The 11,874-nt window shown below is 47.4% G+C and overlaps 1 protein-coding gene across 1 annotated transcript in view; it reads right to left on the reverse strand.

The window, feature by feature from the left end:
* The window catches only part of Map6 (microtubule associated protein 6), a 57,582-nt gene extending 45,982 nt beyond the window's left edge, over positions 1 to 11,600 (reverse strand). The window contains exon 1 of the mRNA XM_090348438.1: positions 9,555 to 11,600. Coding sequence (XP_090204564.1) covers positions 9,555 to 11,131 — 1,577 coding nt within the window. The 5' untranslated portion in view covers positions 11,132 to 11,600. The remainder of the gene's footprint in view (positions 1 to 9,554) is intronic.
* Positions 11,601 to 11,874: the final 274 nt, after the last annotated feature.

The raw sequence follows: 11,874 nt of genomic DNA on the forward strand, positions 1-11,874 counted from the left end.
CACCTCTGAGCCTTTTCCTGGAGGAAGGGGATCCAGGGAGGGTTTGGGACAAGAAGTGCTGAAGACTATCCAACAACCCCTCTGCAAAAACAAGGTGGGTGGAGGAGGGTGACATGGCCTTAGGATAGGGAACCAGAGAGACAGTATAAAGGCCCAGTCCTCCCGAGAACGGTGTGTGGAAATGTGGGGGATAGGGGCACAGAGAAGGGTCTGCTTCAGTCAGACACAGGAATGAGGAGAACCAGACTGGTGAGCCAGTTCAGCCACTGACTAGCTGTGTGATCTCCATTTCCACCCTTCCCTAATTCTGCTCATCTGTAAAGATGAAGATTCTGACCTTCAAAGGTCATTAAGAAATCTAAACTTAAAAGACATGATGGCCGGAGGCTGGTGGTTCATGCCTGTAATACTACCTACTCTAGAGGCTGTGTGTGATCTGAGATTGTGGCTGAAAGACAGACAAACCCATGAGATTCTGCCCTCTGATTAATCATCAAAAAGCTAGAACTGGAGGTATGACTCAAGTGGTAGAGCACTTTTTGTGCCTTGACTGGAAAAGGCTAAGGGAGAGCACAAGGCCCTGAGTTCAAGTCCCATTTCTAAAACAAAACAATAATAGCAACAAATAATAACAAGATGTTAAGGCTGCTGGCACAGAGTAAGCACTGAAAAAAATGAAGTCGAAACTCAAGTATGTGTCTGTTCTAACTTTTTTTTTCATCTTGACAATGCTCGCCTTCTCTTAATTCCCGTGGCTTCAGCGTAAGCAATCCTTGAAGGTCAAGAGGCTGGAAAGATGCACTCTAGGATATGTCATAATGTGGGCTAACCCTCTGAAGTCACCATAGGAAAAGCACAGTGACCACAAGAGAGTAGCAGAGTGGTGGAGGCAGTACTTCCAGGAGACTTATGGGTTTTGTGGCTTGAGGTCTGGGCATAATTTTCCCACCAAAAGAAGTTACACCAGGTTTAGTCCAGCAAAAGCCTTTTCATTCATCTGAAAACAATTACATATTGATGGTGGACTGTACTAGAATGAGAATGGGACAATGAGGAATGTCATTATTTAATCCATGGAGGTGTTACACAGGGCCAATGGGAGAAGAGCTGGGAGACAGATGGGGGAGGTAAGCATAGAAGCCATACCTATTTTTACTGAGGTTGCCTGGCTCCCTCCCTGGATGTCTCCGAGCTCAGCTTCTCTCACATATACAGGTTCAGTTCTCGCCAATAGGTTGAGATTGTCCAGATCTTTCTGTTCTGCCCTTTCTCCTGAGCATCAAGCTATATCTCCATTTAGTTGCGTTTTATTTTGAGTTTATTTTATTTTAGGGGTATAACAATACCTAAAGTCACATGTCTTAATTGTTGGCATGTTTAGACATAATGAAACTATTTATGTCAAGATACAGAACATTCTCAGTACCTTGGAAGGCTCTTTATGTTTCTCAGACAACTACCCACTCCACTACTCTACTACCACTGTCAATTACTGTTGCCTTGTTTTGAACTTCATATAAACGGAATAAAGTGTGTCAATACTCAAGGCTGTGACCTATTCATATTATCGAGGATCACAATAATCCCACCCCTTCTGTTTGTGTATGTGTGTGTGCCAGTAATGGGGATTGAATTTAGGGCCTTGAGTTCTCACTAATCTTTTTTTTTTTTGCTCATGGTTGACACTCTACCACTTGAAACATATCATATAACTTTTTGCTGGTAAAATGTAAATAAAGCTGCCTAGGATAGCTTTGAACCTAGATCCTCAGATGTCAACCTCTGAGTAGATAAAATTACAGGCATGAGCCACCTGTGCCTGGCTATTGCCTTTTCTTTTTCAATGCTATGTAACAGTGGCTTACAACTAGAAAGACATTTGTCTTCCCCAGTGGAGTTTGGGCAATGTCTGGAGACATTTTTTATGTCTCAGAGCAGGAAAAGGTAAAAAAAAATACTATTAACATGGAGGGGCTAGAGGCCAGGAATGCAGCTAAACTCCCTCCAGTGCACAAGCAGCCCTCACAATCAGAAATGTAATGGTCTATAATTAACACGCCTGTGATGCTCGGATTGAGGAGTCCTGTGTATCAGTCTCCTTTAAGCTATTATAACGAATGGCTACTGCATGGCTTAAGATGACACAAATTTCTTATTCACAGCTCTGCTGTCCAGAAGTTCAAAATGGGCTCACTGTGAACTTCAGAAAAGAGTCCATTTTCTTGCTTTTTCCATCACCATCCATCCTCAAAGCCAGCCATGGCCCGCCAGGACTCAGATACCACTACTGTTAACATCAACACCTGTCTTCCCATTTCACTTACAAGGACTCTTGTGATTACTTTTGGATGATCAAATCCAGGCTGTTCTCTCCATCCAAAGACTCTTAACTTAATGAACTCTCTAAAATCTCCTTTGCTATATAAGATAATAGAAATATATTCACAGAGCCAGACATTGGTAGCTCATGTCTGTAATCTTAACTACTCAGGAGGTTGAGATCTGAGAATTGTAACTCAAAGCCAGCCTGAGCAAGAAAGTCTGTGAGACTCTTAATTCTAACTAGCTAGCAAAAAGCCAGAGTGTAGCTGTGACTCAAGTGGTAGAGCGTCAGCCTTGAGCAAAAAACAAAGGGACAGCTCCCAAGATTTGAGTTCAAGCCCCAGTACACACACACACACACACACACACACACACACACACACTTCAAGCCCCAGAATGTGCACACATGTACACACACTCACAGGTTCCAGGGATTAGGAGGCTAAAAACTTTAAGGGTGTCATTTTGCTACCAGACACTGATATGTTCTGTCTAATTGTGTTATTGATAAAACTTTGTGCTATTTAGTTTTCTAGCTATCACTAATAATACTGCTATAAGTATTCTTTCACAAAACAGCCAACACTTACTTATTAGGTATGTGCTCAAAATTTGAGTTGTTGGGTCAAAGGATAAACTTGATCACATATGTTAAAGAGTTTTATAACATGACGGTCCCAATTTATGCCCTTACCAGGAGGGTGTTCTCATTTTCCTTTTGTACTGAGCATCACCACGCAAACCTTCTAAGATACCTCAAATTCAACTTGTCTAAAGAGTTCAGTGAGTGATTCTGTTGTTACCCAGACATCTAGAGCATGAGACTTGGGAAATGTTCTAGACTCCTCTCCCTCTCTTCTTCCTATTTTCCATTAGTGACTCATCATTTCGTTCTGTGTCATCAGTGCCCATTTGCATTCTTCCCTTGTTGAAAGTCTCTGTCATTTCTCACCTATATAGCTTCTTTCCTGGAGCCAGCCTAATCCCTCCAATCCATCCTTCCCACTTCTGGCAAACCACCTTTCTTAAAACTTCAAAACTTGATCCTGATTTTCCCCTTTTCTTACCAGATAACAAAGGAAGCTGAGCACCAGTGCCTCATACCTACAATCTTAGCTACTCAAGGAGCCTGAGATCTGAGGACTACAATTCAAATCCAGCCCAGGCAGGAAAGGATGTGAGAATTTTATCTTCAATTAACCACCAAAAAAACAAAGCTAGACATGGGGCTGTGGATGAAGTGGTAGAGCACCAGCCTTAAGTGAAAAAGCTAAGCGACAGCAGCCTGGCCCTGAATTCAAGCCCCAGTACCAGCACAACAAATGAGTAAATAAAGGAGATGAGCACAGCCTGTACCCTCTGTTCCTCTTCACTATACCATCCTCATGTAATGGTACTTTTAAGTTCTGTGGGCACAGAATTGGTTATTATTCAGCAATAAGTTCTACTCAAATCTATTCCTTCCCACCTTGGGGTCTGCTCACCCTTCAAGTCGCATCCAGCTCACTAGTCACCTTCTCTACAAAACATATCCAGAGAGCCCTCCGATCTGGTGGACTTAACTCCTCTCTCCTCTGTTTCATATTGGACTTGCACAGATTTTTTTTTATAATGGAACCTACAACTTCTCAATACATTTCTTTTCTGCACAGTAAACAAAGCTCTTGAGAACAAGGACAGCTTGATCACCCCAGGACTTAGTTCAAGATCTGACGTGTGGGACTTAAGACACGAACAAACATTTCCTGGATGGAGTCTGAGCTGAAACAGTACATGCTAATAGAACCTGAAGGAAATGCCAAGTATGGAAAATAAACAATGTAGACAAAGTGTGTGCTTTCCATGGTCTCAAAACCTAAGGGCAGAGAAGATGCTTTATGGGTCCAAAGTGCTAATAGGAAATAACAGTTTTGCAGTGCTACTATAAAAATCACTGGAACTGGGTGACAGTGGTTCACGCCTATCAGTCTTGTTACTCAGGGACTGAGATATGATGAATACGTTGAAGCCAGCCTAGTCAATAAGGTCTCTGTAGCCCTGATCTCCCATAAACCATCAAAAAGCCCAAAGTGAAGCTGTGGCTTAAGTGGTAGAATGCCAGTGTGAGCACAAAAACTTAGGGAGAAGGTAACCTGCCCTATGCCTCCCTCCGTATAGATGTAGTAAAGGAATTTAAAAAGAAAGGCAGGCAGGCAAGTAGGAAGGAAAATAAGCCATACTAAAAGGGATTATCAAAATAAAACCACTCTTTGAAAACACTAAGAAACAAAATTAACTTCAATAATACTAATCCTGAAAACAAGATCAAAGACATAAGAGTTAAGAATCAATGCAGCAAGGATGAGGCGTCCTCTGTCCTCTATGCAGATAGAATTGCAGCCAGATCTGGAGGACCTGCTGCCCTTCTCCTAATGTATGAGAATTCAACCTTATTCCAAATAAAGAAGACATGACTTCCTTATATTGGATTGTAAAACATTTGGTGCTTCTGGCAACCTGGCTGGTATATACAGCAGGCGGTCATTTTCTGAGGTAAATTCAACTAAATGAAATAGAAAGAAATGACTCAATATGGAGTGAATAGCTGGGTGTAGTGTCTCATATATGTAATTCTAACTACATGTCTGTAATCTTAGGCTGACATCTAAGGAAGGCTGTTCAAAGCCAGCCAGGGGAAACTGTTCAGGAGACCCTTTCTCAACCAAGAGCTGGACACACTAGTATACAGCTGTCATCACAGCTACATAAAAGGGGAGATCAGGAGGATCATAGTTTTAGGTTGGCCTGGCCTAAAACTCATCAGCTATGTCAGGGAATCGTAAAATAGGAGCATGGTGGTCTAGGCACAGTCCTGGGCAAAAAGTGAGACTCGAGAGGAAAGAAAGGCTGGAGCCTAGAGGTATGGCTTAGCAGTAGAGGGACTAGTAAACACAAGGCCTGGAGTTCAAACCTCAGTACTACCAAAAAACATAGATATGGCAGTGAATAAAAAATTCACCAAAATTCCATTGGATTAACCAATCTGAAACAACACCAAGATACACACACAGCTCTGTTCCTTCAATACTCATGGATGGGGGAATGATACGGGCAAAAGTATTTGAGGAGCAAACTATGATCAGATCTCAGATAGAGAAGTGAGAATAGAAAAAAAAAATCTAAATGGCAGGACCTAGGAAGGTATCACTGAAGATCTGACATCAGAGATCAGCCTTGAGGGACTGCTGGGATTTAGGCAAAAGGAAATTAGGAAAATGAGCAGTTGGAGCATGGGGCAGTTTCCCGTCACAGAAACTAAGTCAAATGGACTGTTCTGTAACCTTCATGCAAGGCTGAAGGGCAGACATCAAAGGCTCTTTTTCTTTCTGACTTCCTTGTTATTGCTCTCATTTTTTCAAGTATTTTGCCTCTGGTTTATTAATTCTACCTCCTAGTGCCTCAGCTGATATTTTCTAAGAAAAGTTTCTCATTAGCATTTCTATAGGGAGCACCTGCTACCCCATCTATCCCTATTAACTGATGGCCAGGGCAATGGGTTTGACTGGAAGGGAATTTTAATCTCCTTCTTAGGACTCATCTATTTTCTAATTGAGAATGCCAGTTCTAAAATCACAAATGGTCTCCCAGTGAAATTCATCCTTAACATTAGAAATGGTAATAAAGACATGCTTCTCAATTTTATAATATCATCCATGTAAAATAAGTATATTAAGGATTAATAAACCTCATGACTGTGAATAATTCCAAAAACACCTCAGATACCACTTGAATGAAAAAATTCCAGGCTAATACAGATGGATTAAGATGTACTGTTTCATAAGGAAATTACCATGGTGCCTAAGAATATTCAATATTATTTACTGACCATGTTTCAGTGTATATGTACATATATAAATGGTTCTAAATGAACATCTATTTTACATTATACAAGTATTCACTGTTCTGATGGATGTGCCTTTTCCCTATTCAAGCAAACTGTTCATATTGATACCATGTGATGGATGTCACTTGCAAAGCCCATGGGAGGAACCAGTCACCATTCTGTAAACGTGCCATGATTTATGTAGGGTGACAGAAGAAAAGGCTTGGTAAATCAAATTATCTTTGAGATGGAGCCTTATTTGGTTTCTATGGTAATTTAAGGCCCATCTATGATGGTGATGGGGCACACTTAAAATTCAAGACGTACCCCGAATCACAGTAAGGAAAGGTGTCTGAAAATAAATGAACAAATAACCCTACAGTTTTTGAGTAATTTTTTTCGCTGCTGTGTATTTAACATATTGATATTCTCCATATCCAAGTGCACTTTCATCCAAAGTGCACTTTCTAATTATTGGTAAATTTTTCTTTTGGAACAAAAAAATGTTAAATTTATATCAAATTTGTCATGCATACAAAGTGTTCATTAAAGAAATTTATGTCTCTTAGCAACACTCATTCTCTTAATGATTTAAAACTCTTCTCATTATACAGCAAAATGGAACTGATATTACTCAAATAATCTGTGTAATTATGTTTTACAGAAGACCTGAATTAGAAAAACTGTGAAATTAAGAAAGGGGTGACACTGTGACAAAAGCATTTACTCATAATCTAACATGATGGAATTGTAACCTCTTTATACCACTACTTAAAAGTAACAATAACAAAGGTGACATGTTTAATTGTTTAATAGGTTGGGAGACTGCTGACAAACATTCATTCATCCCAACTGTAAAAGAATCTCGTTTCCCTCCCCTGTCCCAGCCCTTTCAAGCATGTGTGTAATTAGAACTGTGGCGCATGACCTGCTTACTTCAGAGTTAGGCTTTGTTTCAAGAGAAAAAAAACTACATAAAATTTGTTAAAATAAATAACAACTAAACACCTATGAAAGTACTCAGTTATCATGATGTAAACAAAGTAAGGCTCCATTTCAATGATAATTTGATTTACAAAACCTTTTCCTGTGTCACTCTGCAACCCAAAATTTGAGGTGAGTTGTGTCTGACATGTGCAGTCATTCCATCATCCATGAACAAAGCAAGTCCTCTGCCAGTATGAAAACATGAACAGAAAGGGTGGCACTGGCTGTATGAAAGTGGGGACAGGAGCTCCTGCCTGCACAGTGATAAGGTTCCCTTGCCACTGGATGTTAGAGGGGAAGTAGGAAGATGAAGTAGCTGGGCCGGGAATCTGTCATGTGTGGCTAGCCTTGGACTTCACAGGGAATGTACACAAGAGAGCCATGAAGAGGACCAGAAAATTACATCTGGTATTCAATTTCTTACGCCCTTGTTTGTTTGCTTCCTTTCTTCTCTTTTGATCCTCTCTTAGTTACAGCATTAAAAAATAGTTTTAACATTCTACTCCCTGGACTATCTAAGGAAAAGATGTGTCCTTTCTCACCTAGAGCTTTGAAAGAAAGTGAAAGAAGGTGAGTACGTGTGTGTGTGTGTGTGTGTGTGTGTGCGTGCGTGCGTGCGTGCGTGTGTGTGTGTGTGTGTGTGTGTGTAATTCTAAGGCAGTAAGGGGGCTCAGGTTTTGTAAGGGAAGTTGTTTGTGTGGACCTTGTCTTTTCTGCAACATGAGAGGGAGTGTGTCTCCTGTTTGTTGAAGGACATCAGTCTGACAGAAAGCTGCATACAGGGACTTGGCAGCATACCCTAACTCTGCAGTCCTCCCCACAGCACCCTCCTGCAGGAAGAAGGCATAGTTGGCTGTGGCAGTGATGAAGGACCCCATAATCCACATTTGGAACACATCTAGTTCGATTATTCATTGTGTACATCTGCTTCTTCAGAGACCTCCAAACCCAGAGTTACATATTCAGCGTCAACTGGAATCTGTTGGCTAACTGCTAGTTGAAACAATAGGGGAGGACTGGAAGCTGAGCATCCAGAAATATATAGTGAATAGATGAAGAGCAAGAAAAAAAGACTGAGGACTGAGGCTGCAGCACAGGGAAAATTCTAGATATTGGAGGCAGGGAGGGTTGTGTGTGAAAGCATTCATGTACAAGGAATGTGAATGTGCTAAAGAGGGAATTCTTGGTGGTGAGAGAATAAGAAATACATTTGGAGAACATGAGGGATGTAGAGAGGGAAAGGAGATGCCTCAATTAGAAGGGAAGGCTGGAGGCATCTAGAAGTGGAAATGTATGGAAATGATGTAGAGGTGTATGATGAAGGTCGGAATGGAAATAAAACCAATTACCACTCTGTGCTGGGTGTGGAGAGGCCTCTTGTATCATCTCCCTCAATCCTCACTATGCCTAGCACAGTGCTTAGCATCATAGTAAATATTTAAATAGAAATAGGTATTTAAATGTATATGAATTAAGCTGGGTGCCAGTGGCTCACACCTGTAATCCTAACTACTCAGGAGGCTGAGATCTAAGGTCTGCTAGTCAGCTTGGGCAGGAAAGTCCATGAGACTCTTATTTCCAGTTAATTACCAGAAAGCTGGAAGTGGTGCTATGGCTCAAGTGGGTAGAGCACTAGCCTTGAGCAAAAAAGTTCAGGGACAGCACCTAGGCTGTGAGTTCAAGCCCCAGGACCAGCGCAAGTATACACATAAACACACATGTGAATTAATTGACCTAATATCCATAATGAGTGAAAAATCATAAGAGATATCGATTATCAATTAAATTTTACAAATAAAAAGAAACGGAGATCCATAAAAGTTAGTAAACCTGCCTGTGTGTCACAGTGAAGGAGATGGTTTCAAAGCAGTAGGAGTGACAGAGGAGCAAGGATCCCGTGGGCAATCTATAAAAGGGCGTGGTGCCTGAATATGGAAGAATAGAGGGCCGAGAGAAGTGGGCTATGGAGGAGAGGGAGAGATCCCTTCGAAGGGATTTTCCTAGGATGAGGACACTGCGGTTAGACTTACAGCTGACAGTGGAACCGGCTAGGGGCAGGGTCAGGCTAAGGTAGCAGAAGGGCTGGGTGGGAGAGGGAATGACAGGTCATCTTTGGAGGCACAGACAGGGTCTCTGTTGGACAGCAGGGATCTGGAGCGGTGAAGGTGGCTAGAATGGTAAGGAGAGAGAGAGAGGGAGGGGGGGCGAGCCAGAAGGAAGGCTAGGGTGGATAATAACAACAGCTTTCCCACAGGCCAGGCAGAGAGCCTGGAATGTGGTTAGGGCAGGGTGTGGTTGGTAGGCAAGAGAAGGCTGCATGCCAGGCCTGGGGAGGGGAGAAGGACCCCGAGCAGTCCTCTGCAGAGGGTAGGGTGAGTCTCACCTGTAGGAGCTGCTCACCGCACTAGTCACCTCCTCGCGGATTTGCCGGTTCAGAGCATCTGCCATGGCGCGTCCCTTGCTACCATCTGGGCCCGCGGCCTGGGACTGGATGGAGGAGGGCAGCGGCGTCTGCTCCTGGCCTTCCGAACGGCGCGCCGTCCAGGCGGGCCCGGCCCTCCTGCGGGTGTCGCGCTCATCTCCCCCCGATGCCTTTCCCGCCGCCGGGCCTCCCTCTTCCGCCTGGGACTGGGCGGCGGACATGGGCGTCTGCTCGTGGCCTTCGGTGCGATGCACCATCCAGGCGGGCCCGGCCCTCCTGCGGGTGTCGCGCTCATCTCCACCCGATGCTTTCCCCGCCGCCGGGCCTCCCTCTTCCGCCTGGGTCTGGGCGGCGGACATGGGCGTCTGCTCGTGGCCTTCGGTGCGATGCACCATCCAGGCGGGCCCGGCCTTCCTGCGGGTGTCGCGCTCATCTCCCCCCGATGCTTTCCCCGCCGCCGCCGGGCCTCCCTCTTCCGCCTGGGTCTGGGCTGCAGGCGCCGGCGTCTGCTCGTGGCCTTCGGTGCGATGCACCATCCAGGCGGGCCCGGCCTTCCTGCGGGTGTCGCGCTCATCTCCACCCGACGCCTTTCCCGCCGCCGCCGGGCCTCCCTCTTCCGCCTGGGTCTGGGACACAATCATGAGCGTCTGCTCGTGGCTCTCGGAGCGGCGCACCATCCAGGCGGGCCCGGCCTTCCTGCGGGTGTCGCGCTCATCTCCCCCCGATGCTTTTCCAGCGGCCGGGCCTCCCTCTTCGGCCTGGGTCTGGGCGGCGGCCATGGGCGTCTGCTCGTGGCCCTCGGAGCGGCGCACCATCCAGGCGGGCCCGGCCTTCCTGCGGGTGTCGCGCTCATCTCCCCCCGACGCCTTTCCCGCCGCCAGGACACCGGCTCCTCCCTGCTCCGGGGCCTCGGTACCAGACTGCATGGGCCAGCGTTCTTGGCTCTTCGGCCGGCGTTTGGGAGCCCCAAGAACAGGAGCGGGGGGCTGCGAGGACGCGGGGATCTGCACGGGCTTGGGGATCCACGGGTGGTCCCCGCGGCGCGGGAGCGGCCAGGCGCGGAAGTCTTTCTGGTACTGGGTCTCGCGCTCGAAGGGCGCGTCCGACGGCTGGTACTCGCTGCGCGGCCGGCAGCTGGGTTCGGGCCGCTGTACCTTCCAGGCGCGGTAATCCTGACGCATCACCGAGTCCGCCGGGCCCGAGCCGGAGGTGGAGCCCGAGCCCACGCTGGGGCCCGGCCCGCTCCGGCCTGACGCAGCCGCAGCCTCGCGTTGGCCGCCGGGCCCCGGGGCCCGCCCTGTTGCCCGGGCAACTACATCCGAGTCGCCCAGGGCCGGCTGCGTCTCTATGGCGACCGCGCGCGCCGAGGGGGGCGCCGGCGCGGGCGCGGGCTGAGGCGGCGGCTGCGGCGGGGCACCCGGGTGCTCCGTGGCCTCCGAGTACTTGGTGAAAACCAGCGGTACGGCGATGTCCGCCTTGTCTAGCTGGTTCCAGAAGCGGGCGATGCAGCAGGCCCGCGTGATGCACGGCCACGCCATGATGCTGGATGCAGAACTAGCTTGCTCCTTCGCTTATTATTAGTATTATTATTTTAAATCTCTATGATTTAAAATCAAGTCTCTGGTCTTCCTTTAGCCCCCAGCCCCGACCCGCCAACGTGGTTCCCACCACTTCCAAGCCCAACCAGCCTGCTCCCTCGCCCTGCCCTCCTCCTTCAGAGAGCACCTGGAAGAGCTTATCGCTGGGATAAGGTCCGCAGTGTCCCTCGATTACCGGCTGCAAACGCCTTGGGGAACGCAGCTGCAGCAGGGCCGACGGATGCGGGGCCTGGCGTTGGGGATCCCGGGCTGCGCGTCTGGGTCGCGCCCTTCCCTGCGGCTGCTGCGCAGCGCAGACCCGGGTCGAGCCAGGCGGTGCAGAGCCAGGTGGCTGCGGGCTTAAGCCATGGCGCGGAGGAAGGGCAGGCAAGCTCGATTCTCCTTTCTGCCGGCCTCCTGGCAGGGGACGGTCACCTTTAGCGGAGCCCCAGCGCTGCTGCCTCTGCCGCTGCCTCCGACGACGCTGCAGCCGCCGCCGCCGCCGCCGCCGCCGCTGCTGCAGAGAGGCGGCCCCACCCTTTTCTGCCTCTCGGGGAGGGGGGTGGGGTGGCGGGCGGATAAATCCAGGAACGATGCTGAGAGAAAGCGCGGCTGCAGGAGGGGGAAAAAATCACCTGCTGTCGTCAGCACGCGCTGCTGGGAGCGTGGCCTCGCTTTCTCCTCCTCCTCCAGCTTTGGCAGCT

Source organism: Megascapheus bottae, chromosome 16 (assembly GCF_031878675.1).
Source record: "Megascapheus bottae isolate mThoBot1 chromosome 16, mThoBot2.hap1, whole genome shotgun sequence".
Classification (NCBI taxonomy): Eukaryota; Metazoa; Chordata; class Mammalia; order Rodentia; family Geomyidae; genus Megascapheus; species Megascapheus bottae.